General features: G+C 48.4%; 3 protein-coding genes across 3 annotated transcripts; 2 read left to right on the top strand and 1 right to left on the bottom strand.

Annotated features, from left to right (window-relative positions):
* Positions 1 to 3,488: 3,488 nt before the first annotated feature.
* Positions 3,489 to 4,771, top strand: TAF10 (TATA-box binding protein associated factor 10). The gene is made up of 5 exons (XM_007954508.2): positions 3,489 to 3,720; positions 3,860 to 4,014; positions 4,251 to 4,315; positions 4,402 to 4,516; positions 4,682 to 4,771. The coding sequence occupies exons 1-5, from the start codon at positions 3,489 to 3,491 to the stop codon at positions 4,769 to 4,771; spliced, it is 657 nt and encodes a 218-aa protein (XP_007952699.1).
* Positions 4,772 to 5,079: 308 nt separating this feature from the next.
* ILK (integrin linked kinase) lies at positions 5,080 to 11,064 on the bottom strand. The gene is made up of 12 exons (XM_007954523.2): positions 10,976 to 11,064; positions 7,478 to 7,643; positions 7,197 to 7,292; positions 6,926 to 7,022; positions 6,734 to 6,817; positions 6,556 to 6,641; positions 6,297 to 6,406; positions 6,061 to 6,188; positions 5,849 to 5,970; positions 5,651 to 5,750; positions 5,409 to 5,539; positions 5,080 to 5,229 (listed from the first exon to the last, which is right to left on the bottom strand). The coding sequence occupies exons 1-12, from the start codon at positions 11,062 to 11,064 to the stop codon at positions 5,080 to 5,082; spliced, it is 1,359 nt and encodes a 452-aa protein (XP_007952714.1).
* A 757-nt stretch (positions 11,065 to 11,821) lies between these two features.
* On the top strand, positions 11,822 to 15,390 carry RRP8 (ribosomal RNA processing 8). The gene is made up of 7 exons (XM_007954497.1): positions 11,822 to 11,920; positions 13,207 to 13,570; positions 13,975 to 14,428; positions 14,517 to 14,646; positions 14,832 to 14,938; positions 15,019 to 15,115; positions 15,271 to 15,390. The coding sequence occupies exons 1-7, from the start codon at positions 11,822 to 11,824 to the stop codon at positions 15,388 to 15,390; spliced, it is 1,371 nt and encodes a 456-aa protein (XP_007952688.1).
* Positions 15,391 to 25,020: the final 9,630 nt, after the last annotated feature.

Here is a 25,020-nt window from a genome sequence, read left to right as displayed (position 1 = left end):
TCCCTAAAGGAGATCTAGTAGCACAGTGCCTAAGGCATCTGACAGCTAACCAGAAGGTGGGTGATTCAAACCCACCAGCCACTCTGCCGAAGTAAGATGGGGCAATCTACTTCCATAAAGATTTACCACCTCAGAAACCCAAGGGGAGTCACTATGAGTCGGACTCTACAGCAGCGGGTTTGTTTTTTGGTTTGGTATTTCCCTAAACCAAGAAGGAAATGCAGATCCTATCTGGTAATTTACTTGATTAAAACCCTATAGATTACTGGATAAAATTCAGACTTTTTATCAAGGCCCACAAGACCCAGTCCTTGCCTTGCTATTTGTGTCTTACTAACAAATTTATTATCCTTCTCCCCACATCTCCTCCCACCCCACCTCCATACTCTCACTTTTGCTCAAGCTATTCCTTCCTACTGCTTACTTCTTTGCCTGGTTAATTTCCAGAATTCTTTTAAGACTTAGCTTGGAAAGTAGTTTATCTTATGAACCTTTTTGTTTCCCTGAGGCTCACTGAGGTGATTTGGGTACAGCAAAAAAAAAAAAAAGTTTTATTTTTTGAAATCAAACTTGTTTTACTCTTGGTTTTGATACATATTTGTCCAAGGACTTTAGCAAGTACTTTATCTCCCTGAGCCTCTTTCCTCTTCTGTTAAGTGGAGATATCAATACTTGCCTCTCAGAAATACGAGGGAATAACTGAATGGAATAACGCTGACAAAGTGCCTGGCACACTGGAGTAGGCAGCAGGTATTCTCTTCCTCCTTTGCACTGCACACCCTCTGTCTACCTCCAGCATTGGAATTACCACATAGTATTGAAATTGCCAATTTGTTTGCCTTACTTTCCAAGACCATTGGTGCCTAGAGGTCTAGAATTTTGTCCTACTCAATTTTGCATCTCCAGGCTCAAGCTCAGGGGTTGGTAAAGAGGAATTCAATAAATGTTTGCTGAATTCAGAATCCCATGCTTTCACTAACTGTTATTTTGCATATGCTGTTCACTCTGAAAATACTTCTCCCACCTTTATTTATTTATTTATACTGTGATTTGGGTGAAAATTTACAGAGCAAATTCACTTTCCATACAGCAGTTCACATACACTTTGTTTCATGACATTGACCACAACTTACCACAATGCAACAGCTCCCTTCCCACTTCCTCCCGATAGTTACCTCTTCCCAGTGTCCATCCCTCCATGCACTCCTGCCTTCTGAGCTGTTTCTCTGTGCATAAACAGTCCTTCTTTCTCCCATGATCTCTCTACGGAGTATATCTACCTCAGGTAAATGCTCAATTCATATGCCTGTCCATTGCCTGGCTGGAAGCCACAAGGGTGGGTTCAATTCCAGACCTGAAGGGCAGCCAGGGGCCATAGTCTCAGTGGTTCCACTAGGCTTTATTGGACCAGCAAACCTGGTCCCCCTTTGAGTTTTGTTCCACATTATTCTCCTTCTCTATCCAGGATCTCCTACATAGATTCCCTTCTAAGTGGTTGACAGTAGTAGCCGGGCACCATCTAGTTCTTCTGGTCTCATAGTCATATAGGCCTCTCCCACCTTCTAAGGCAGCATTGTGTGCCAACCTCTTACTGTCCCTGCCTCGTGGGGCATTTGGCTGGGTAGGGACAGGGGAAGGTTCTCTAACCCCACTACTCACTGCCGTTGAGTAGGATCCGACTCAGCGACCCCTCTCTGGGTCTCCAAGGCTACCGGTATCTCTATGCCATCAGAGCTCATAACCCTACTATGAACCCTTAAAAGGCTAAAAAAGGGGAACTAGAGGGGATGCAGGAGCTCTGGTGGCATAGTGCCTAAGGCATTTGACTGTTAACCAGAAGCCTGGTGGTTCAAACCCAACAGCACTCCTTGGAAGGAAGATGGGCAATCTACTTCTGTAGTGATACCGGTAGCCTTGGAGACCCAAGGAAGGGTCGCTATGAGTCAGATCCGACTCGACAGCAGTGAGTTTGGTTTTTTTTGGTTTTAGAGGGGATGTAATGAGTCCTGGATTCTGGTGGCAAAGTGGTTAAAGTGTTTGGCTGCTAACTGAAAAGTCAGGGGTTCAAATTCACCAGCCACTCCTTGGGAGAAAGATTAGGCAGTCTGCTTCTATAAAGATTTACAGGCTTGCAAACCCTGTGGGGCAGTTCTACTCTGTCCTAAAGGTTTGCTATGAGTTGGAATTGGTTAGAAGGCAACAGGTAGAGAGGAAGCAGACAGGCAGACAACTCATGGTCCAGAGAGGTCAGGCCTATACAAAGGTGTATTTGAGGAAAACAGTGCCCTTGTCCAAACATCTGATGCCCATGTTTTAAATGTTAACAAATCAAAAACCAATCTCATTGCCATTTCGACAACAACGTTATAAGACGAAGTAGAACTTCCCCATAGAGTTCACAAGGCTGTAATCTTTACTGAACAGATTGCCTGCCACATCGTTCTGGGGAGCCATTTTACCATAATAATGCACTGCTCTCAAGTTGATTCACTCATAGCAACCACCATTGGGCTTCCCCAAAGATAAATCTTTACAGAAGTAGATTGCCCCCGTCTTCCTTCAGCAGAGTGGCTGGTGGGTTTGAACCGCTAGCCTTCTGGTTAGCAGTCAAATGCCTTAGGCACTATGCCACTAAAAAATACAAGTCAAACTTTTTAATCTTGTACTTACACATTATGGCACTACATGAAAATTCAAACTGCACCTTTTTTGCTTTCACTCATGAAAATTGATCTATGATGTGTTCAAAGTCCCGCCCCCCCCCCCAGCCCCCGCAGTTCCTTTTTTCTACACCTAGCATAACAAGCTCTGGTAGCGTAGTGCCTAAGGCACTTGACTGCTAACCAGAAGGCTGGCGGTTCAAACCCACCAGCCACTCCTTGGAAGGAAGATGGGGCAATCTACTTCCGTAGTGATACTGCCTCGGAAACCCAAGGAGGGGTCACTATGAGTCGAATCCGACTCGCCGGTACATAACAACAACAACAGCGTAACAAGATCGTACTGTTCACCTTGACCTATGGATTCCCTCAAACACGAAAATATTAGTTTAACTTGCTGAATGATGTCTCACAACTGGCCACAGAAACTGCTCAGTGGCAGCTCCAGTCAAAGGGGCCCGGGCACTGCCATACCTTCCCTATATAGCTTCTCAGCCTATGCGCCCCAAACCAAATTCTTTGCGCGTCAGGCTGAACGAGGTCCCCAGACCTTCATAAGAGAGTCCCAGACATAAAATTGTTCCTATCCTGGAGGAATCACTTGCAATATCGCGAGGATGGGATGTACGCGGCCACACAGTTCTCAATGGCTTGGTCCGACCTATTACGTTCATTTCATCTAACTGGTTAAAGAGCCAAGAGCTGAGAGGAGAGAGAGCTGCGATGTCTGGACGGGGCGAGTTGTGGAGCGTGTGACGTCATCCCTGATGTGCACGTACATGAACGGAAGCGGAAGCGGCTCTGTTCGCCGCCTATCCCACCGGCCCGATGAGCTGCAGCGGCTCCGGCGCGGACCCCGAGGCGGCGCCGGCCAACGCCGCCTCGGCCCCGGGCCCCGCGCCCCCGGTCTCGGCCCCCGCCGCGCTACCTGCCAACGCCGTCTCAGAGAACAAGGCCAGCCCCGCGGGGACCGCAGGGGGGCCTGGGGCTGGAGCTGCGTCTGGGGGCACGGGACCCGTGGTTGCGCGGGCCGGGGAGCCAGCCGAGCGGCGCGGGGCGGGTGAGGACCGGGACGGGTGAGGGTGAGGGCGATGTCTTGGGCAGGGTGCCTTGGACGGGTGAGGGCAGAAAGTACAAGACAGCTAGCTGGGGTCCTGAGCTTCCCACTTCTGGGTCTCAGTTTGCTGGTTCCCCTCCAGCTCAGGTGTCGGCAGGCGGCGCGGCGCCCCCAGAGGGGGCCATGTCTAACGGAGTTTACGTACTGCCGAGCGCCGCCAACGGAGACGTTAAGCCGGTGGTGTCCAGCACACCACTAGTGGACTTCCTGATGCAGCTGGAGGATTACACGCCTACGGTGGGCTTCCCGCCTGAACAAGGCCATATGGCCCGCTGTCACACCAACCTTCAGCCACAGCTTCTGACTTTTCAGCATCCTATTGTATTTGCTCCCCTCCTAGCTCTTGTGATTTATCCCTCTGCACACCCAAACTGTGAGCTTCCTCAGAGCCAGGCCTGCCCTTCATTTCCCTTACCCTCCTCCAACTCAACCTAGTAGGGCTCAGACTGACAGTTGTCTAATTGATTTATCAGATCCCAGATGCAGTGACTGGTTACTACCTAAACCGTGCTGGCTTTGAGGCCTCGGACCCACGCATGTGAGTAAACTGGGCAGGTTACAGCCTTGGGTGCTTGTGTGGCAGTTGTTGGCCATCTCTTTCTCATATCAGTTTTTTCTCTCTAGAATTCGGCTCATCTCCCTAGCTGCCCAGAAATTCATCTCAGATATTGCCAACGATGCCCTACAGCACTGCAAAATGAAGGGCACAGCCTCTGGCAGCTCCCGAAGCAAGAGCAAGGTGTGAGGGGAACTTCACTGTATCAGTAATTACCCCCACAGCAGTGGAGCCTTATCCTGAAACTCCTGTGGGGAAACTAAGGCCTAGGGGAGGTTTAAGACCTACTCTGGGTCACCTGTCTGGGATTGATATCTAGGATTCTTGTGCTCTTCCCTCTTCCCTCAGGACCGCAAGTACACTCTAACCATGGAGGATTTGACCCCTGCCCTCAGCGAATATGGCATCAATGTGAAGAAGCCGCACTATTTCACCTGAGCCACCCAACTTAAATGTACTTGTTTGTCCCCATGTCCCCACACCAGCCTGTTTTCATAATAAACTTTATTGTGACAGGCAGGGCTGATCCCTCCCATGCTGGGAGACACCGTGTGACAAGTGACAAAGCTTTGAGCCCAGCCCCTTTTGGGACCACAGTGGTAGGGATGTGGACAAGGGATGGGCCCCATGGCTGGGGTAGTACCATAACTGGAGGCAGGGGAGGCACCCAGAGGCCTGCTGCTTTGGGGAGGTACACTCCCCAACTATGTCCTGATACCTCGAGTTTAGGCAGGGACTTTCCAACCCTACTTGTCCTGCATCTTCTCCAGGATAGGCACAATCATGTCGAATTTGGGCCGTTTAGCAGGGTCTTCATTCATACATATCTTCATAAGCTTACATACATGGGGGGAAATACCTGGTGGGATGGTAGGCCGGAGGCCTTCCAGTGCCACCTGCAAATATAGAAAAGAACAAAGTGAGCATCAGAACTTAAGTCTCAGGTGGAGAAAGGCTGCTGGCACTTGGCACTGGATTACTATATGTACAAGTATGGGAAGAGCCCAGGCCCACTATAGTTATTGCCACCACTACTACCATGACCCCAAGCATAAATATATGCAGCTATTCCCACCTTCATGCCAATCTCCATGTTGGAGAGGTCAGCAAAGGGTACCTCCCTTGTCACCAGTTCCCACAGAAGCACTGCAAAACTCCACATGTCTGCTGAGCGTCTGTTTGTGTCTTCAGGCTTCTTTTGCAGAGCTGGAGGGACAGACTTGTCTGTTTCAACTGCCTGTCCTGTCTTGTCTCTGCCCCCTTCCACCAATACTGAGATGGCTCTTCTCTACCTCCCAATACGACGCCCTCACCCACCTTCAGGGGCCACCCAGGCAGGTGCATACATGCGCCCAGGGCACTGGAAGGAGAACTTGACATCAGCCATGCTTATTCGGGCAGTCATGTCCTCATCAATCTAAGGAAAAGAAGATATGTGGAAGGAGGTGAGTCCTACTCCAGATAGGTGAAGGGCTTCTGGGGGCTTGGGCCAGGAGTAGACTTGAGTGACCTCACCATTACACTGCGGCTATTGAGTGCATGTCGTGGGATGAGGGGTTCTAATGTGTGTAGAAAGGCCATGCCCCTTGCCATATCCAATGCAAACTTCACAGCCTGGCTCTGGTCCACAACAAAGTCTACAAGAGAAGTTAGGAGTTTCAGTAGTTTAGAGGGGTTTGTGCCCACCTTACCCCACCCTACCCAAGAGCATCTACATCCCTACTTACTGGTGCCTTCATGCAGTACATTGTAGAGGGAACCATATGGCATCCAGTGTGTGATGAGGGTGGGGTGAGGAGCAGGCGGAGACTGGCAGGCTCCTAACACTGGGAGCACATTTGGATGCGAGAAAATCCTGGTAGGAGAGAGTGTCCCTGGCTGAGACCCGGCCAAAAAGATCTCCCTCTCAGTGCTATTCAGGGTTCCTTGGAACCAGCAAATTCCACATTAGGTTTTGCCTCACCTGAGCCGAGGACACTCCTCGTTGAAGTCTCTGCTCTTCCTTGTACTCCAGTCTCGAACCTTCAGCACCTTTATGACAATGTCATTGCCTTGCCAGCGGCCCTTCCATAGCTGAGGGACAGGTGGGGGTTAGGAGGCTTTAATGAGGGCCACTGCTTTCCTTGCCCACTAATGGGAAACTGGAGGAGAATCTTAAAGCAGGTGCACAGTAGGTAATTTGTGAGGGTTTGGGGAGAGAGGAACAAAAGGGCAGGGGTCACCTCTCCAGAGTGATTCTCGTTGAGCTTCGCCAAGAAGTTGAGCTGTTTGAAGTCAATGCCGGAGTGTTTGTTCAGGGTCCCATTTCCTGAGAGTGTGGGCAGGTCAGGTCCCCAGCTCTCCTGCCAACCCCGCTCCAGCACCCCAGGATTATTGCCTATTACCACCCCCTCCACTCACGGGGCCGAGTGCGAGTGGTCCCCTTCCAGAATGTGTCCTTGTACGGAATCCGGTTGAGATTCTGACCCATCTTCTCTGCCCTCTCTGGGGAAGAAAGACAAATGGTCTTGGCCTGTGATATAAGGAAGGGAGGAGACAGGCGAGGAGGGACACCGCAAGAGGATATAAGTCGGGGAAAGGTAGGGGATGAACCTCGGAGAAGTTCTCTCAGGGGTGCCTTGGCTTTGTCCACAGGCATCTCTCCATACTTGTTACAGATACTGACAAGGGCTCCATTAGCTACCAGGTCCTGGAATGAGAAGGTGGTTAAGAGGGTCCCTGCTACCTCCTTGGCAGTAACTCAGATGCAGTACACACCCTGTAAGTGTAAAACACTAAGAATGGGTTGAGTGTTTCAGAATCTCCCACTCAGGCTCAAACTTTGCATCCCTCCCATCCCAGGGCTTAGGGCCCAACTCCTTACCTCTGCCACCTGGTCTTGGCCCCAAAAGCAGGCATAATGCAGGGGTACATTTCCATGCTCATTCACTGCATTGATGTCAGCCTTGTACTGCAACAGCTGGGCCCCATGGCCAGAAAGACAGAAAAGGTAGAAGGCACAGTCAATCCCAAATGAGAGATGGGTGCTGGGGTATTGGGGTTGGAGAGGAGAAGAGCACACATACTTTCTATTGTATGTTAGAGTGCTTGTATTGATCTCAAGGCATGTAGACAACATGGGTGATGGAGGGGTTTGTACATTACCTTCTGTACAATATCACGGTGTCCATGACTGGCTGCTAGGTGCAGGGGCGTGTCATCCCCACGATTCATTACATTGATCCGTGCCCCTCGCATGATCAGCATCTCAACCACAGCAGAGCGCCCCTCTCGGCAGGCCCAGTGCAAGGGGGAGAAGCCATGATCGTCCCTTTGAGGAAGGGGCAATGGTAAGAGGTGGGATGGGACAGAGGCTTCAATGCAGGAGACTCTGATACGTCTTAATACTCTCCATGTGAAACCTTACTCTCTGTGACTTTAATTTTCATCCATGCCAGCAACTCCCAAGTCTGTTCAATTCAGATCTTGCCCTGAGCTTCAGACCCAACCAGGGGGGCACTCAGGGGACCTTAAACTCAACAAGTCCAGAATATGATTTATTATTTTCACTCTACTCCTTTATTCCCTGGTACACCCTGTCTCAGATGGCAGTACTCTTCATCTGGTTTCCCCAGCTTTTGCAGTGTCTTGCTTCCTCTGAACTGCACCAGACTAAAAATCTTATTTGGCTGTCTTATTAGACTATAAGCTTTTTGAGGGAATGAATGGCAGCAGGTGTTCAGCACATGCTAATGGGGGGCAGGGTATCCTGGAGAAGGAAGACCACAACTTAAGAGGGTGGGAGCCAAACTTACTGATTGGTTCTTGTACTGAAACTAAAATCTAAAAATGGAATGGAATTAAAATGACATCTTGGAAGGGTTTATCATGAAAAGGAGAAATGCTTTCGATAAGTCATTGCCCTACTGTGCCATCTTGGGCACAGAAAATAGAAGATGAGAATGGCTGCTTTGGAAAGAAAACTACCTGGCTTTTTCTTTTCTCATGGGCATGTATTTTACAAAGAAAAAGAAGTATACAATAATAGTAATACAAAAAAGCAATTGGGTGGGAGCTGGGCCTGCCTGACAGCCTGGGGCCATAAAAGGAAATTCCCTCCAGTTCCAGGCTGCAGCTCCAAGGGGCGGAGCAGGGGGGCGGGCCAAGGTCTGGGCTGGCAGCCTCTAGATGCCTTACTGCTGTGGTCACTTCCCATGCAGAAGCTCTAGGTGGGGCTTGGAGCTGGTCAGGGGTCTGACCACCCCAATGGGCTCCTTAACCCAGACAACCCTGCAACTGATGGGGGGGGTATGTGGTCTTTATTTTACTGATCTCCCTTCCACAGCTTGCCCACATCCGCTAACACAGCCAAAAGCTTTCCCAGGAGGTGGGTATGACCCCCACCAAGCAACGCCCACCCCCTGCTTATCAGACAGCCTTGCCTTCCAGCTCTTTAATTTGTGGTCTAACTTATCGGTCTCTAGCAGTCTGTGGCCCCAAGGCAGACCAGCCTGAGGGCAGAAGTATGGTGCAAAGGTTTTGCCCACTGTCCAGCAGCCTGTCACCTTAAGGTCTAGACTTAACTATCCCAGAGATACCTGCAAGGAATTGCTCCCCAACACACACCCAGCATATACTAGCTTGGACCCCCTAGATCCTGTCCCCTTAAACCAGCACCAAAGCCTTCTATTTTCCCTAATGCCACCCCTCCACCTTTTGGAAGTCCTCCTAGATGCCTAAGCCTCTAATTTTTCCAACAACACATAATGGTTTTCACTAATTTTATCAAGCACCCTTTGAGAAATATGAAAAATGGGATGAATGTACTTTGCAAATTATGATGGGAAATTGTGTAGTCTAATGGCAACCAGTGAAGCATATGTTAAGATGACAGGTGATCCTTACCTCTCAAATCTAAAAACTAAACTTCCCCCAACCTTAAAAAAACAAAAAAATTGGTAATTTTCACTCTGAATCACCATAATTACTGCTTTCCTTACCTCTCTCTCTCAGCCAATCATCAAGAACTTGTTTACATTCACATTTTCTATCTCTTCACCTCCCATTTATTTATTTTTTTTAACTTGCCACAAGTTGGCCACCTTGAGGACAAGGAACAACATAACTGATTATGGGCTTCCAGAGCCCAGCACAGGAGCTCTGGTGGCATAGTGCCTAAGGCATTTGACTGCTAACCAGAAGGCTGGCAGTTCAAACCCACCAGCCATTCCTCGGAAGGAAGATTGGGCAATCTACTTCCCTAGTGATACCACCTCAGGGTTGCTTGAGTGGAGATCGGCTCGACGGCAGTTTGGTTTTGGAGAGCCCAGCACAGGAAGTGTTCAGTACATTTCCTTAAATGTATGAACCCACTAGAGTTTGGTTTCTTTATCTGTTTTTCCTCTGAAATGGCTCTCAACGAGATCATCAGACATACTCTAAATGTAAATTCAGTGGTTACTTTAAAGCAGCCTATAATGCTGTTCCACTGAGTATCAGCTAACAACACTACTATTGACCATTTCTATTTTGTTGAAACATTAGTTACAATAAGCTTTACTGACACTTTCCAGTTTTCCTTCAACCTGTGGTTGCTCCTTTTCAGTCTGGTGGCAGGCTTCTCATCCCCTGCCCTTTTATCTTCCACTCTTTCAAGGGGCTGTTGTTGTTGTTGTTGTTATTTGCCATCGAGTCGGCCCCGACTCATAGCGACCCCTCCTTGGGTTTCCGAGGCAGTTATCACTACGGAAGTAGGATTGCCCAACCTTCCTTCCGAGGAGTGGCTGGTGGGTTTGAACCGCCAGCCTCCTGGTTAGCAGTCAAGTGCCTTAGGCACTATGCTACCAGAGCTCAAGGGGCTAGTATCTCCCAAATCTGTGCCTCCAAGCCACATCTCTCTCCTGAACACCAAATCCGCATAACCAACAGCCTGCTGTATTGTCACCTTAACTTGTCCAGAATGGAACTCATCATTTTCCTTCAGTGTTTTCATCTCAGTAAAAAGAAACACCATCTACCTGAGTGTCCAAGCCAGAATCCTGGTCATCACCTTTAACCTTCCTAAGCAAGCCCCACCCCACCCCAAGTCTTCACCCTAAAGATTTTTGGAACCTGATCACTTCTCTTTTTCAAATACCTCTCTTCTAGTCTGTGGTCACTTCTGTAATAGCTTCTGATATCCAATCTTGCCTGTTCTCCATAAAGAAAGGATCCAAGATGATACTTAACAAATAGGCAACCTCATCATTACTGCACAGCTTTAAGTGCTTGCTCTTAGAATAAAGATTTTCTTGTGGCCTAATATCCTTGCATGATCGGGCTGACCTCTGCAGACCTCTCCAGCTTTAGCTCCTGTCATTCTCCTCTTGTACCTAATGTTGCAGCCCACTGAAGTAGTATTCTCTCCTCCAGCCATATGGAACTGCAGACAATTTCTTAGAACTCTCTCCTCCCAGCTATTGCCCATACAGTTCACTGAAGCTAGAAAGCTCTCTGCAGCCTCTGCCTGTGAAACTCTTTCAGCTGTCAAGACTAAACTTCAAACACTGCTGCCTCTGTGGAGACCCTCTGTCTTCCCACAGGCTGTGCTTAACACTCATCACACTGGATGGCGAAGTCGGCACCCCTCTTCTCTGCCTCTCCCCACCAGCCGCCTCAGCTCACCCCTGGTTGAGGTCGTTCTCGGTGTTGTCCAGCCACAGGCGCACGGCAACCGCGTTGCCTTCTCGGCATTGAGTAAAAATGTCGTCCATAGCAGAGTCCCGGCGCAGAGTCCCCTTGATTGGGTAAGCCTGGGGACTGTGGAGGGACCAGGGGAGGGGGATGAGCCGCGAGCTTTGTTCCCTAAAGAGACGTGTTTCTGTTGGGGGCGGGCATCTGGGCCCAGTGTCCGCGGCTTGAGCCAGGAAAAGGAATTTGGGACAACGGGATGACCCCCTGACTGTGTCGCCCAGCGTGAGGGAAAGGCAGGTCTGGCAGGAGTAAGAGATAGTGTTGTTTCCCGCAGGGAATAACAGAGGGCAGGCACAGAGATCCCACCCGCGAACAGAGCTGGGGGTAGGGGCAGGAGTGGGTAGGTCCGGGTGCTGTACGCCTTGCAGGAGGGAATCCCCGGGTGTGCCCCCGTTCCCTCCTCCAAATTCAGGCAGAATGAGAAGTGACGGGCTGGCAGGGCCAGAGTCTTGGGGAAGGGCGCAGGTGGCCCCGCACTCACCCGGACTTGGGCTTGAGGCGCCTTCTCCGGGGAACTCCCGTCCGGCCGCGCCCGCCACCCAGCCCCTCCCCGCCCCTGTCCTTAGCCGGCCAGCGCGGGCCGCCCTCCCTTGCCCTTCTAGCTCTCTAGTGTCGAAACTCGATGGTTTCCGGCGTCGCGCCGGCCGCTCTAGCAGCCCCGGGCTCTCTCTTTTTGGTTTCCGGCTCCTGTCCGGCGCTTGTAGGCTCTGTGACTCCCTGAGACATTATCGCACGTGGAGGGACACCGGACTCTGCGACACCGCCCTCCTGGCCCTCATGTTCGAGGAGCCCGAATGGGCCGAGGAGGCCCCAGTAGCCGCGACTCTCGGGCCCATAGCTTCACGTCCCCGGCCGGCGGCAGCCTTGCGAACCAAGGTGAGTGACCCTGCCGGAGCACTGGGAGCTGGTTCAGGCCGTGAAACAGATCCTTGGGGAAATCCCAGTGCCAGGACATGCAGCAGGACGGGTGTACCTGCTGCACCGTTGGTAGCTAGTGTTGAATGCAGATCGGAAACTTTTAAGAGAAAATGATGGTTGAGCTGAGAGATACCTTTTTATGAGTACAAGTTGAAGCAAAGACGGTTTCTTGTACGGCAATAGAACCTGCAAAGGTCCTGGGGCAAGAGCCCATGACCTGTTAGGGTCTCCAAAAAAAAAAAAAAGCCATGTGTTTGGAGCGTGGAAGGTAAGTGAGAGGGAATGCGGTTGAAGGTGGAGGGGTACAAGTTTTGTATATTTTAAGAGTACAGAAAAGCCAATGAAGTGTTTCTAATGGAAGTGGTTTGTTCATACATGCATTTGGAAAAGATCGCTGATTACAGTGTGGAGAGTGGGTTAAAGAGTCTAAGAGTGCTGACAACAAAGGGTTATGAGTGTTATGATTCAGAGGGATGTAGGTGGCAGGGAACTGAGGACCTCCAAGGTAAGTGCCTCACCTAAGACCACCCAGTAGGACTTAAACCCAGAATCAGCCTCCTCTGTATTATAGATCTCCACCTCTGAGCCTGTGCAAATGTACAGGCTGGAGTTACTACACTCTTTCTTCCTGTGCCCTTCATGGTGCCTCCAACATGGATTTTGCCCAGTAGACATCTGCTTTATTCCCTTTCCATCCCCTTGGCTCATTGCCACAGTCCAGATCACTGTTCTCTTACCTGGCCACCTGGAACAACCGCCTCACTGTTCTCTGCCTGCAGCTTTTCTCCTTCACAGTTTGTTTATCACACTGCAGTTAGGGGCATCTTTAATGCACACATCTGATCCTGTCACTCCTATGCTCAGAAGCCATCTGTGGTTCCCTACCTGTTGTAGAGAGATATCAGCTGGGGGAAAAACCTGAGATTGAGAGTTGGAACTCCTGGTTTCTGGCCTTGGGCCCTGTTGTTAGTGGCCTTAGCAGATTCCTCTGAGGCACCTCCATTACCTCATCTGCACATTAAAGAAAGGGGAGTGGGTGATTTCTCTGCCCTTCACCCCCAGAGGTTGGGATTGAGACATGAACTTTCTTCAGGGTCTGGCAGGCTTCCCAAGCTAGCTAAGCTGGCTGAGAAGAATCCAGAGATCTCTGGCAGCTTCTGAATCAGGGCCCCCATCTCTCCCTTCTTATGCTCCAGAACTCATCTATCCTCCTCATGCCACACTCTTCCCTTGTTTTCTGCCAGGGCTCCAAGCACCGCCAGCTTCTGGCTACCTTACAATCTCTGGAGGCAGCATCTCTTCCCCAGCAACCACCCAGCCTACCTGGCAGTGACTCTGAAGAGGAGGAAATAGGAAGGAAAAAGAAACGCCTAAAAAAGGTCTCATTTGCCAGTGCCTCTGCTGAGGTAGAGAAGAAAAGGAAGAAGGCACGTCAACAACAGGCCCCATCTAGGAGTGACTCTGAGGATGAAGAAGTGGAAAGAAAGAAGAAAAGCTGCAAACAGCCACTTGGCGGTGACTTTGTTGAAGAGGAGAAAAAAAAGAGGAAATGCCAGAAACAGACCCCTTCAAACAAAGCCCAGCACCTGGACAGTGTTGACCAAACAGGTACTATTGGATAAAACCTACATGTGTAGGGAGGGCAAGGGAGATCAGCTGATCTTACTTATGACAGGGGCTACCTGCCACCACTAGGACTGGGGCTAGACATTAAGAGATACTTTCACCAGGTCATAGCTGTCTTCAGGATAGACATGTGTTAGGGGATGTTGACGTGATGGTGCAAAATTCAGAAGAAGCTAGTGACAGTAGTAGCACAACATGAAGATGTCGGTGTCACTGAATTACACATGTAGAAATTACTGAATTGGTCAGTCGTTTGTTGTGTATATTTTTACCACAATTTAACAAAGGGGGTGCGCAGATGACAGGTATATGGCCAAGGTGACTGCCAAGTGTCTACATGCAGAGGATCTTGCCCCAAATACACCTTCTCATCTACCTACCTGCAGGTCTTAAAGCCCAAAAGGGTAGTGCTACAAATGACCCACACAAGCCAAGCCCTGGGTCTTCTTCCCCTCAACTGCCCCGTACCTTGACCCGTAAGCAGTGGCGGAACCGGCAGAAGAACAAGCGGAGACACAAGAACAAGTTTCGGCCACCTCAGCTGCCGGCCCAGGCTCCAGCCTCAGCCCCTGCAGAGGAGACGGAGTTGCCTCCTGCTCCCAGGCCAGACAGTCAAGAGGCTCGGGCAGGGGCTCTGCGAGCCCGCATGGCACAGCGGTTGGATGGTGCCCGATTTCGCTACCTCAATGAACAGCTATACTCGGGACCCAGTAGTGCTGCACAACGCCTCTTCCAGGAAGACCCAGAGGCCTTTCTGCTCTACCATCAGGGCTTCCAGAACCAAGTCAAGAAGTGGCCACTGCAGCCTGTGGAGCGAATCATCAGGGATCTTCGCCAGCGGTGAATGGGGGTAGGGCACTGAGAAGTGATGTGGGTCAGTTATCGACTCCAACCAGGCCAGTGAGTGATCTTTCCCTCCCTCTCCCAGGCCTGCGTCCCTGGTGGTGGCTGACTTTGGCTGCGGGGACTGCCGCTTAGCTTCAAGTATCCGAAACCCTGTGCACTGTTTTGACTTGGCCTCTCTGGACCCCAGAGTCACTGTGTGTGACATGGCCCAGGTAAACCCCTCTATGAATCTGGCATATGCTGTAGGTTCATGTGTTCATCTCTTTAAAATACTTTTCCCCTCCTTTATCTTTCTCCCCGTCCCAGGTGCCCAGTGCTGGTTTTCTCCTCCTCCTCACACTGTGTGTGTGCTTCTCTGCCCACCTGTGTGCTTCATACATAGTCCCTTTCTCCACAGGTGCCTCTGAAGGATGAGTCTGTGGATGTGGCTGTGTTCTGCCTGTCATTGATGGGAACCAACATCAGAGACTTCCTGGAGGAGGCAAATAGAGTGCTGAAACCAGGGTAGGAATCCCCTGGACACAGATGCATGTGTGTGTATGCACGAATCTGTGCATGTACATGGAACTTTCTGTTCTTCTCAGGGGTCTCCTGAAAGTGGCTGAGGTCAGCAGCCGCTTTGAAGATATTCGAGCCTTCCTGGGGGCTGTGTCCAAGTTGGGCTTCAGGCTTATCTCCAAGGTAAGTGCTCCAGAAAGTCTCTCTCTATTTCTGCGAAGGTACAACTCATGGGGGAGCCCATGAGAAGCTCTCTGATCATGGGCAGGAAATGGAGGGAGGTGTTTTGAGCAGCTAGGATGAGGATGTGGAGTTCACTGGGTCTTTTCTGCCCCTAGGACCTGACCAACAGCCACTTCTTCTTGTTTGACTTCCAGAAGACTGGACCCCCTCGGGTGGGGCCCAAGGCTGAACTCTTAGGCCTGAAGCTTCAGCCATGTCTCTACAAGCGCAGGTGACCACTAGACATCCCTTGAAAGGGGAGGCAGGGTTCCATCTCCTGGCTCAGAACCCTGAAGACTGGAGCCAGCCAGTCTGTGGCCAGGACCTGGTACCATCCTACCCCCATCCAAAGAACAAAGTGTGATAAAAGCCCCAGTCAGCCCCTGATCTAATGGAGGCTTCCTTGGTTGAAAGAAGCATGAAGTCACTCAGCCTAGTTAAAGACTAAAGGGTTGATTTAAGAACACAGAGAATCTAGGAATCATAGGTCCCCTTAGGAGTTGTGAAAACTAGATGGTTTGGAATTGAAGGCATCTCTGGGTTTAGTGTCTTTTTCCCTCTCTTGGAAGCCACATGGACTTTGTTTTGCTGTTTCCACTCTGCTCTCTTCAGATCTCTGTAGACCAGCTTCTCTGGTTACTCATAGCTTCTCTTTCATCTTCAGTCTGCCCAGGCCTTCAAGGTTGTAAACAGACAGGTGCTGCTTTGTACCTCGTAGCCCACCAACATCCTGATTCAACAGGCCAGTCTTGGTTTCTGTGTGGATGCTGTGTGGTGGGTCAAGACTACTTGGATGTTCTCTGCCCTGTGCACTTGTAGTGATTCATCTTTCCCCTCTGCCAGCATCTCCAACTTGGGAGCCATATGGACTAAACCACTCCCAGCATCTGTTTTCCCATAGGGCTCTGGTGTGCATATGACTGAGCACAGATTTTGGTGCCAGGCACATCTGGGTTTGCATCTCAGCCTGGCACTTAGAACTGGTGTCATTTATTCTCTGGATGTCAGATTCCACGTTCGGAAAATGTCTCCTGTCTTGTGGGGTTGCTTGTGGGTTAACTGAGGAAATCTGTAGCCTGGGCTACATAGCAGGTGCCCAATAAACCGTAACTGTGGATATCTTGTGTTGTAAGCCTTATTCTTCTCTGAAGACTTTGCCTAGTCAGAAATGGAGTTTGAGGGGTAAAGAATGGATTTGTTGGCTGAGGAAAGCTCTAGAAGAGCTCAGGATAGGCTCTTCAACAGGTTCTTTTCATAAGATATTTAGAGATTCTTATTCTTGATGGATTCTGAAATGTCCTTGGTGGGGATTTGTCAGGGAACTGGATCTCGGTTCATAAATTACTGGTTGATGCTTTGTTAGGGTGGTGGGATTAGGCTATTCAATGGCAAAAGGGTCTGTCCATTTCTTCCAAGGACAGTGCATCCTAGGAAAGCTATGGAAAAGGAAGGCTAGTGCTAGGGGTAAGAGCTAGGGGTGAGATGAGTTGGATAATATATCTCTAAATATCTTGGGTGAGTTCAGCTCCAGGCCTGAAGGATGTCTAGCACCCATAGCTCAGGGGTTCCACCAGTCTCTATCAGACCAGGAAGCTGGGTATTTTTTATTATTTTGAGTTTTATTCTGTATTTTTCTGCCACACTATCCAGGACTTTCTCTTGTGATTCCTTTCAGGGCAGTCAGCAGTGGTAGCTGGGCAACATCTAGTTCTGGTCTCAGGGTCATGGAGGCTGAGGTTTGTGTGGTCCATTAGTCCTTTGGACTAATTGTTTCCATGTGTCTTTGATTTTTGTCACTCTGCTTCAGACAGGGAGTCAGTAGTTGCACCTTACATGGCTGCCCACAAGCTTTGAAAATGCCAGTCACTACTCATCACAGTAGGATGTAGAACAGTGTCATTGTGGACTATGTTATGCCAATTGACCTTGATGTTCCCTGAGACTATTGTCCTGAGAACAAGGCCTAGCAGCTCATTCCCTCAAGGTGTTTGGTTATAGGTAAGAGGTTTTCATAATTTGGCCCCCTTTGTGCTCTACTACACTCATAGATGTATTTGCAGCACTTATAAATACATATGTAGAAATATCATCTGTCAAGCCTGTATTTATTTGTGGGTGTAGTCCCATTCACCTTCCCACACCTGTTCACCTTACATGTCTTATCTATGTGTGGTGGTTATGTTGTGTGTCAACTTGGCTCGACCTGGTTGAGTGGCTGGGCAGCTGGTGGTAGTTTTTCCCCATGATGAGACTGGCAGTCAACTCCGTGGTGGAATCTACCACAAGCAGCTGAGTAGCTACCTTTGGGATGTGGTCTGCTTCCTGTATATAAGGAGAAGCATTGGGGATAGTCTCTAGCCTAAGGACGCTTGGACCCTGCATGTAGCTGTGTTGTTGCTTAGCAACCTGCTATACTCTGCCGACCTTGGGACTTACAATGGACTTAAGTTAATGGCCCGCTGTGTTGGTAACATCGGGACTGTGCCTTTTTACTTGTCAACCTTGGGCTTGGCAGCCTCAGGAGCTAGTAGCTGTCTGAGAGAAGAAAAGCCTCTAGTTCTAGTGGGCCAAGAGCTGGAGGCAGAGCTAAAGCCCAAGGCTGAGAGGCTTTCACCCAGCCCGTAGAGCTTGGCACTTTGAACTTGACTTAAAGCCTCCAAATTATAAGAATAAACTCCTGTTTTTTAAGGCCATCCCATTTGTGGTATATTCCTGTGAGAGCAGCACTGCCTAGCCAGAACACTATGTATCCACTTGTAGATAATTGTTATTACTGTTATCGCAGGATTGTGTATGTAATAGTATTTACCTTTATTGCATTTAATGCTGTGTTCCTCCCAGTGTCTTCCTCTGCCTTGATCATTTTGTGCTGACCTCTCCCTTATTGCGGAATTAATTTCTTCACTTGAACTCTCAAGACACTATGTGAAGAGTGCTTCTTTGGGATTTGAATACTGGTTGTGATTGCTTTGTGCATTTAACTGTGAGCTTCTTGGGCCCTATTTATCATTGTATTCCCAGAGCTTATGCACTTTTTCACCTAAGAGGGGAATAAGGAATGACAGGGTCTGATTGAGTTGGATTGAAGATAGTAGAGGTTTTGTAGGAACCGAGGGTACAAGTTGAGGGCACTGTGGACTAGTGATGATGGAAGAAGTAGGCTGACAGGAGAACATTAGTAGGTAGAGTTGGTGGGATGTTGGAGGTGAATGAGAGAGAAGGGAGCCGAAGTTCCAGGTTTCTGGCTGCAAAAACGGCAAGGAGGCCACATGTTCCGACCTCCTCTAATCCCACAAAGGGAAGACAGGGTTACCAGCAGTAACCCAAGGCCTATTACTGCCAGGCCAGACATGTTGCCTCCCTCTAGTCCTTTCTCCAACTGTTCCTCCCAGAGCACCCACCACCTCTCTCCTGGGTTCGATAATTCGCTGCAGTGGCCACACAGAACTCACGGATTACGGGGTTTATTAGGGAAGCACCAGGCTACAACTCAAGTTCAGGAAGAACGCTCAGTCTCTCTCCCAGCCTACCGTCCCTCAGCCAAGAGTCTCTCACAGTCTCTTTCCCAGCAGTGCTGGTCCCTCGGTGTCTCACTCAGCAATGCGTGTCTCTCATGTCTCTTTCCCAGCAGCACGTGTCTCTTTCAGGGATGCGTGTCTCTTTCAGCAGCACGTCTTCCTCCACCAGCAGTCAGAGAGAGTTCTGCTTCCAGGAGGCCTCCTTTTGAGCCCGGAAGGGTAGTCAAACTAGCCAATCACAGCATCAGAACTCTAAGCACGTGAAAGAGAGTGGGCACCTCCCAGAACATTGTATTGTGCCACTCCCAACAGAAATAACCCAGGTGGATAGCTTCAGCAATCAGGGGCTGCTCAGTTGCTCATACAAAATCCCACCTTGGAGTTTACAAAGACTTATGGGTAGAAAAGCCACACTAAGTAATTTACTACACCGCACTGGCTTAAGCAACTGGGTGGGCTGGTGATGCCATTCAGAGTGTTGGAATTTAAATACTTCGATGCCATTCATTGTTGGGAATTTAAATGCTTCTGTGGATGTTCATTTGAAAGTTGGACATACAAGTCCCAAGAGAGATCTGTGGTAGGAATTTGAGAGTCAGCAGTCTGGTGGTGGTAATTAAAGTCATAGGAGTAGATGAGATATCTGTGTGTGTGTGTGTTTGTGTGTGTGTGTGTGATAATGAGAAGACACGGTGGCTCAGAATAGAACTCTGAGGAGCATTTAATGGATGGGAAAGGAAAATGAACCTGTAAAAGTGAAGGAAGATTAGAAGGTGGGGTCAGAGGTAGAGGAGAATATTTTTATATAGGAATAATGGGGAGGTTATCAGCCATCAAATCATGTTGAAAGATTAAGATGAGAGAGAAGTCAAGATTGCAGTGCACTGAGGATTGCTGAGTAATTTTGAGGGCCTGCTTGAGTTCGTAGTAGTGTTTGTGAATTTATACTAATCATATCAATGGTGTGGTTTTCTCTACATTCTCAGGAATCTAAGTGTGTCTGTGGAAGAGAAGAATACTAAGGGATCATCCAGCATTAGGATGAAAGAAGAACAGATAAAGAAGTTTTAGACCTTTAGCAAGGAAATGATTGCTCTTGGTAGACCATGGCATTTTGTAGAACAGGCAGGAGAGTGAAGACAAGAGTAAGTTGTTGCACTGGGAGTAATTGAACAAGTGATTTAGAAGGATTGAGGGCTGTGATCAGAAATTAAGATGCTTGAATTACTGATTTTAGAAGGAGAACAGCTCCTGGTGATGGGAAAGTATAGGGTGTGGCCAGAGAGTGAGTAACTAAGAGGCATGCAAGGGAAGGTGGCTTGAAAACTGGTTAATGAAATGTAAGTGATCAACATGGTAGCATTGAGGAAGAAGAAGACATAGAGAGGTACATGGGAGGTACAGACAACAAAGATGAACCCTTTTGCACAGACAGTACTGCATTGTCAGTGAAGGCAAACATGGGTATACGGATGGATAGATGAGTGGACAGGCTGAACTATTAGGTATGTCTGTGAAGTGGGGAGTGTACCCAAGACCATGTGTAGGGTTGGAAGACAGTGGCCCTATAAGTATATTTGTATGATCTGAATTCCCAGGTGTATAGTAGAGCTGACAAGGGACAAGGTTGTAGTTGCTTCTTGGTCACAGCCAGCTACCCAGAGGAACCAAGTAGTTGAACCTGTGGGCTCGGGACCATAGTCACAGGGGACATCAAGCTCAATTGGCATACCATACTACACAAAACATTGTTCCACATCCTACTTTGGCTAGTAGCAACTTGGATCTTAAAAGCTTGCAAGCAGCCATCTAGATGCAACAATGGGTCTCTCCTCATCCAGAGCAAAGAAGAATGAAGAAAACCAAAGATGCATGGAAACAATTAGTCCTAGTGACTGGTACACCATGCAATCCTCAGCCTATATGACTATGAGACCAGAATAACTAGATGGTGTCTGGCTACCACTGTCAACCACTCAGAGGGGGATCTATGTAGGAGATCCTGGATAGAGAGGGAGAAAAAAGTGGAACAAAACTCAAAATCATTTGGGAAAAAAAAGGGGTGGGGGGGACCAGGTTTGCTGGTCTGATAGAGCCTGATGGAACCACTGAGACTATGGCCCCTAGCTGCCCTTCAGGTCTGGAATTGAGCCCACACCTCTGGCTTCCAGCCAAACGAAAGACAGGCATAGGAGTTGAACATTTATCTAAGGTAGATACACTCCTTGGAGAGAACAATCATGAGAGAAAGAAGGGCTGCTTATGCACAGGGAGATGCTCAGGGGGCAGGGGTGCATGGAGGGATGGACACGGGGAAGAGGTGACCATCGGGAGGAAGTGTTGCATCGTGGTGAATTGTGGTCAATGTCTTGAGACTGTATATGAACTGCTGTATGGAAAGTGAATTTACTCTATAAATTTTCACCCAAATCACAATTAAAAAAAAAAAAAATTGGTTAATGGTTGAGGAATCACCCACCTTCTATAGCTCCATAATTGTGTTCTTTACCAAATGTTACTTATAGTCCCCAATCTTAATTTTCCCAGTTTCCTTACTGTGCTAAGCAGTATGGCTGCTTTCCTCCCTCTCTTGTTTTCTTTCCTCACAGTTTGGATTCTCCCTTTGCTTGTTCTGGCTCAGGCCACCTAAGTCAACATCTCTCTGGATCTGACTGAGGCCCCAGACTCCCCTTATCTCGGCCCAGGCTCCCTTTTGGGCCCCCATCCAGTCACCCTGACCCAGGTCCTCCCTATTCCATTAGTAACTTCAGAACAAACTCTTGTTCAAGCCCATGCCTAACTTTCAGTGTCTGATGCTGAGAACCTGAACTGAAGACAGGACAATTACAGCTCCTTAAAAAGTAACAGCCTGCCTGCTGTTTAAGGAACTACAAGACCCATGTGGCTACAGCAGATTGAAGGAGAGGCAAGACAGTAGGAGCTAAACGGGGGTAGGAGGGGGTTTATCCAATTACGTAATGGTTCTCAAATGTTACAGTCATCTGGAACGCTTGTTATAATACGCAATGCTAAGTCTTCCCCAGAGTTTATGATTCAGTAGATCTAGGATGGGGCCTGAAAACTTCTTTTCTGGTTGTTTTGATTTTCTCAGTGACCAAAAACTAAACCCACTGCCATCAAGTCAGTTCTGACTCATAGTGACACTATGGGACAGAGTAGAACTGCACCATAGGGTTTTGAAGACTTGAGTCTTTACAGAAGCAGACTGCATCATCTTTCTCCCATGGGGGCAGCTGATGGGTATGAACTGTGGACCTTTTGGTTAGCAGCTGAATGGCTTAACCACTGCACCACCAGAGCTCCTTTTCTCAGTGAAGCAGGAAGCATATTCATCAGTTGACAGTAAGAATGGAAGAGGAGGAGTCAGAGGTTGGAGGAGAGAATGTAGTTTCTAACAGAGCAGGAGACAGGACAAATGGACTAGGGAAAGAGATTTTTTATGTGTTGATTTGTGTCCCTTAAAAAGATATGTTAATGTCCTAAACCCCAGCACCTGTGAATGTGACCTTATTTGGAAATATTATCTTTGCAAATTAGTTAGCCAGAGGTTTTATTGAAGTAGGGTGGGGCCTAATACTATATGACTCTTGTCCTTTTAAGAAGAGATGCAGATAAAGAGTCAGAGGGAAGACAATTGAAGTTATGCTGCCAGAAGCTGGAAGAGACAAGGAAGGATTTTCTCCTAGAGCTTTGAATTTGGACTTCTAGCCTCCAGCCCTGTGAGAGAATTTCTGTTGTTTTAAGCCACCTCTCTGTAGTAATTCGTTCTGGCAGCCCTAGGAACCTAAGCCATAGCATTGTTGGCAGCACTAATAGCGCATTGAGGTTCAAGGTCATTGAGAAATGACAGAGGATGGGATGGAAAGAGACAGGTACAAGATTGCTTTGCAGAGAGTTATGACTCTGAGACAGTATACAGCTGGGCTATCAGAACCCAACCCTCTTAAGTCTAATGAGGAGGCTCCACTGGGGCCACTCGGGGAGCCTGTAGTATATTCCTACAGTTGGGAAATGATGAGCCTGGAGTCTGACTCCAGCCCTGGAAATGCCCAGGGAAAGCAGGCTTACCAACTTTTTTGATAGTGGAGCCAGAAGAGTGCTACTGCCTTTGAGTCGCTCTGCATTTCCAGAATTTGCCTGGGCAAGGGGTACATGAGTATATCCTATGCACCATGTTGGGGAGAGGGAAGTGTGGCATGGTCTTGGGTGCTGTCTAATAGGTCCATTTGAAGAGGCAAGAAGACATCAGTGCAAAGGAGCTGGCAGAGTGCCATGTGGGCTGAGGGGAGTTGCAGAGACCTCCCAGAATAGAGCAGCGTCCACCAGCATCCTGGGAAGTGTGGAGAGCCGATAGCAGGAATTCCTTTTTAGCTGTATACCAGGCCCAGAAAGCACAGGACCACCCGGTTAGTCAAGAACTGCTTTATCCCCTTACCTCTCGTCTCTGCACTTCAGCCCAGAGCAGTCAGCAGCTATTGGGTGGAAAGAGGTGAGGAGAGCAGAATACAGGGACCATGATCTATTCCAGTGTAGGCTCCTTGACTTACGTGGGTCAGAGCTGGAAGGGGAAAATATTTAAAACCAAGACAGGTGCAGATGTTTTATTGCTACACAGAAATAAACATTCTGATTATATTTGTGCCTTAAACTGATGATAGAACTATCTGTTAACTAAAAATGAGCTGGAAAACCATATGCTTGCTGCAGCTTTTATCCAGGGCAGGGGAAGAGAACCCCCAATGAATCAAGTTTGAAGGGGTGGTGAGAGACAAAAATAAAGTTGGGTTTGAATATCAAGCTGTACCTCATGCTCATTCAGCGTGCCTTTTAGAGGTCTCTAAGTAGATGGTTATTGCTTCTGCAGCTATCAGTGTGCTCCAGCTTTTGTTCCTAGAACACCGTCCTCAGGGAACACAGTTCCAAAAGAAACACCATGATCTTGGCAGAGACAAGACTCAGGTCCTAACACTGCCCTTTACATAATTGCCTTTACATAAGGCCTTTAGAGCTTTTCACAAACAGCAACCAGTAATTAGACACTTTCCTCCTCAGGTCATCCTCCCTTCCAGGGGATTTCTCTGATCAGACACCTGGTTCCGGAACACTTGACTACAACAGTCTCCGGCTTGCTGGTTTAATTGCCTCCACTCTTGCCCCCAAAGCAATTCATTTTCCACATAGCCCAGTGATCTTTTTGAGATGTAAATCAGATAGTCACTTCTCTGCTGAAAAGTGAGTCCATACTCATTGCTCTGGGAATAAAATATGGACTCCTTGGTAGCTCAGTGCCTAAGGCATTTGACTGGTAACCAAAAAGTTGGAGGCTCAAACCCACCAGCGACTGCCTCCAAGGAAAATGGGGCAATCTACTTTTGAAGTATTTACTGCCTCAGAAATCCAACGGGGAGTCACTATGAGTCGGAATCAGTTGGCAGTGGGTTTAATTTTTGGGGGTATACCAGGTCTCAGGTGATCTTGGCCAGGCCTCCCTCACCAACTGCATCTTAATCCACTGCTTCCCTTTGTCATAAAACTCCAGGCACACAGGAGTTCTTTCTTTTAATTCCTCAAGCATTCCAAGCTTTTTGTGCTTCAGAGTGTTTATACGTGTTAGCTACATCTGACTAGAATACTTTTTCCCCTATTGAGCTCATTTTCATCTTCCAGATCTTCATACCAATATCGCCTTTTCTTATGTGGAAGAAACTGGCTAGGTGCTCACCAAAATTTCCTCTCTGGACAGGGTTAAGCTATACATATTCTAGCTCCCTTGTAGCTAGACAGGGCTGGGTGAGTAGTTCTCACCAATGGAAAGTGTGGAGAGCAGTTAACATGGATGAGCTTTCTCCATGTACTCCCACTCACATCCCTGCCTACCAGGGTGACCTGGAAGCACATGTTTGATGTTTTGATGGTGATAGCATAGAAGTTTAGAGTCACTATTTGGAGGAGAGCTGCCTGACCAACAACATCCACATTGGACTTTGAACAAGAAACAAACCTTTGTATTAAGCTAGTGAGTTTTGGGGGTATTTGTTACAACAGTTGGCATTGTATACCCTGACTAATGTGTCTTCTCTGGGCATCCTATCACCCTTACACTTGATCACAAAACCTCTGTTTCTTTTAGGGTGTTTCAAACATTTAATTATCTTGCCAGATGCCAGTCAATACTTCCCACCTATCCAGTGAATTTAAGTCTTAATTGTGTGTGTGTGTGGAGGACGGGAGACTAAAATTAGGAAGTTGTGATACTCATTTTATCAGTCGCATTTTGACTGTGATTTAAAAAAATCTCATTAAATCATTTGAGGAGAATTGGTATAT

Source organism: Orycteropus afer, unplaced genomic scaffold (assembly GCF_000298275.1).
Source record: "Orycteropus afer afer isolate SDZICR_OR568_19922 unplaced genomic scaffold, OryAfe1.0 scaffold00014, whole genome shotgun sequence".
In the NCBI taxonomy this organism is placed as follows: domain Eukaryota; kingdom Metazoa; phylum Chordata; class Mammalia; order Tubulidentata; family Orycteropodidae; genus Orycteropus; species Orycteropus afer.
Note: the sequence above shows the minus strand (reverse complement) of the source record. Positions and strands in the feature narration are given on the sequence as shown.

Excerpts from the sequence above, each read along its gene's own strand:
- TAF10 (XM_007954508.2), top strand. The coding sequence starts at position 3,489 with ATGAGCTGCAGCGGCTCCGGCGCGGACCCCGAGGCGGCGCCGGCCAAC. Across the intron at positions 4,015-4,250 it reads TGGAGGATTACACGCCTACG|ATCCCAGATGCAGTGACTGG; the intron begins GTGGGCTTCCCG and ends TTGATTTATCAG. Across the intron at positions 4,517-4,681 it reads GCTCCCGAAGCAAGAGCAAG|GACCGCAAGTACACTCTAAC; the intron begins GTGTGAGGGGAA and ends CTCTTCCCTCAG.
- ILK (XM_007954523.2), bottom strand. The coding sequence starts at position 11,064 with ATGGACGACATTTTTACTCAATGCCGAGAAGGCAACGCGGTTGCCGTG. Across the intron at positions 7,023-7,196 it reads GCCAAGACCAGGTGGCAGAG|GACCTGGTAGCTAATGGAGC; the intron begins GTAAGGAGTTGG and ends TTCTCATTCCAG. Across the intron at positions 6,407-6,555 it reads ACGAGAATCACTCTGGAGAG|CTATGGAAGGGCCGCTGGCA; the intron begins GTGACCCCTGCC and ends CCTGTCCCTCAG.
- RRP8 (XM_007954497.1), top strand. The coding sequence starts at position 11,822 with ATGTTCGAGGAGCCCGAATGGGCCGAGGAGGCCCCAGTAGCCGCGACT. Across the intron at positions 11,921-13,206 it reads CGGCAGCCTTGCGAACCAAG|GGCTCCAAGCACCGCCAGCT; the intron begins GTGAGTGACCCT and ends GTTTTCTGCCAG. Across the intron at positions 14,939-15,018 it reads AATAGAGTGCTGAAACCAGG|GGGTCTCCTGAAAGTGGCTG; the intron begins GTAGGAATCCCC and ends TGTTCTTCTCAG.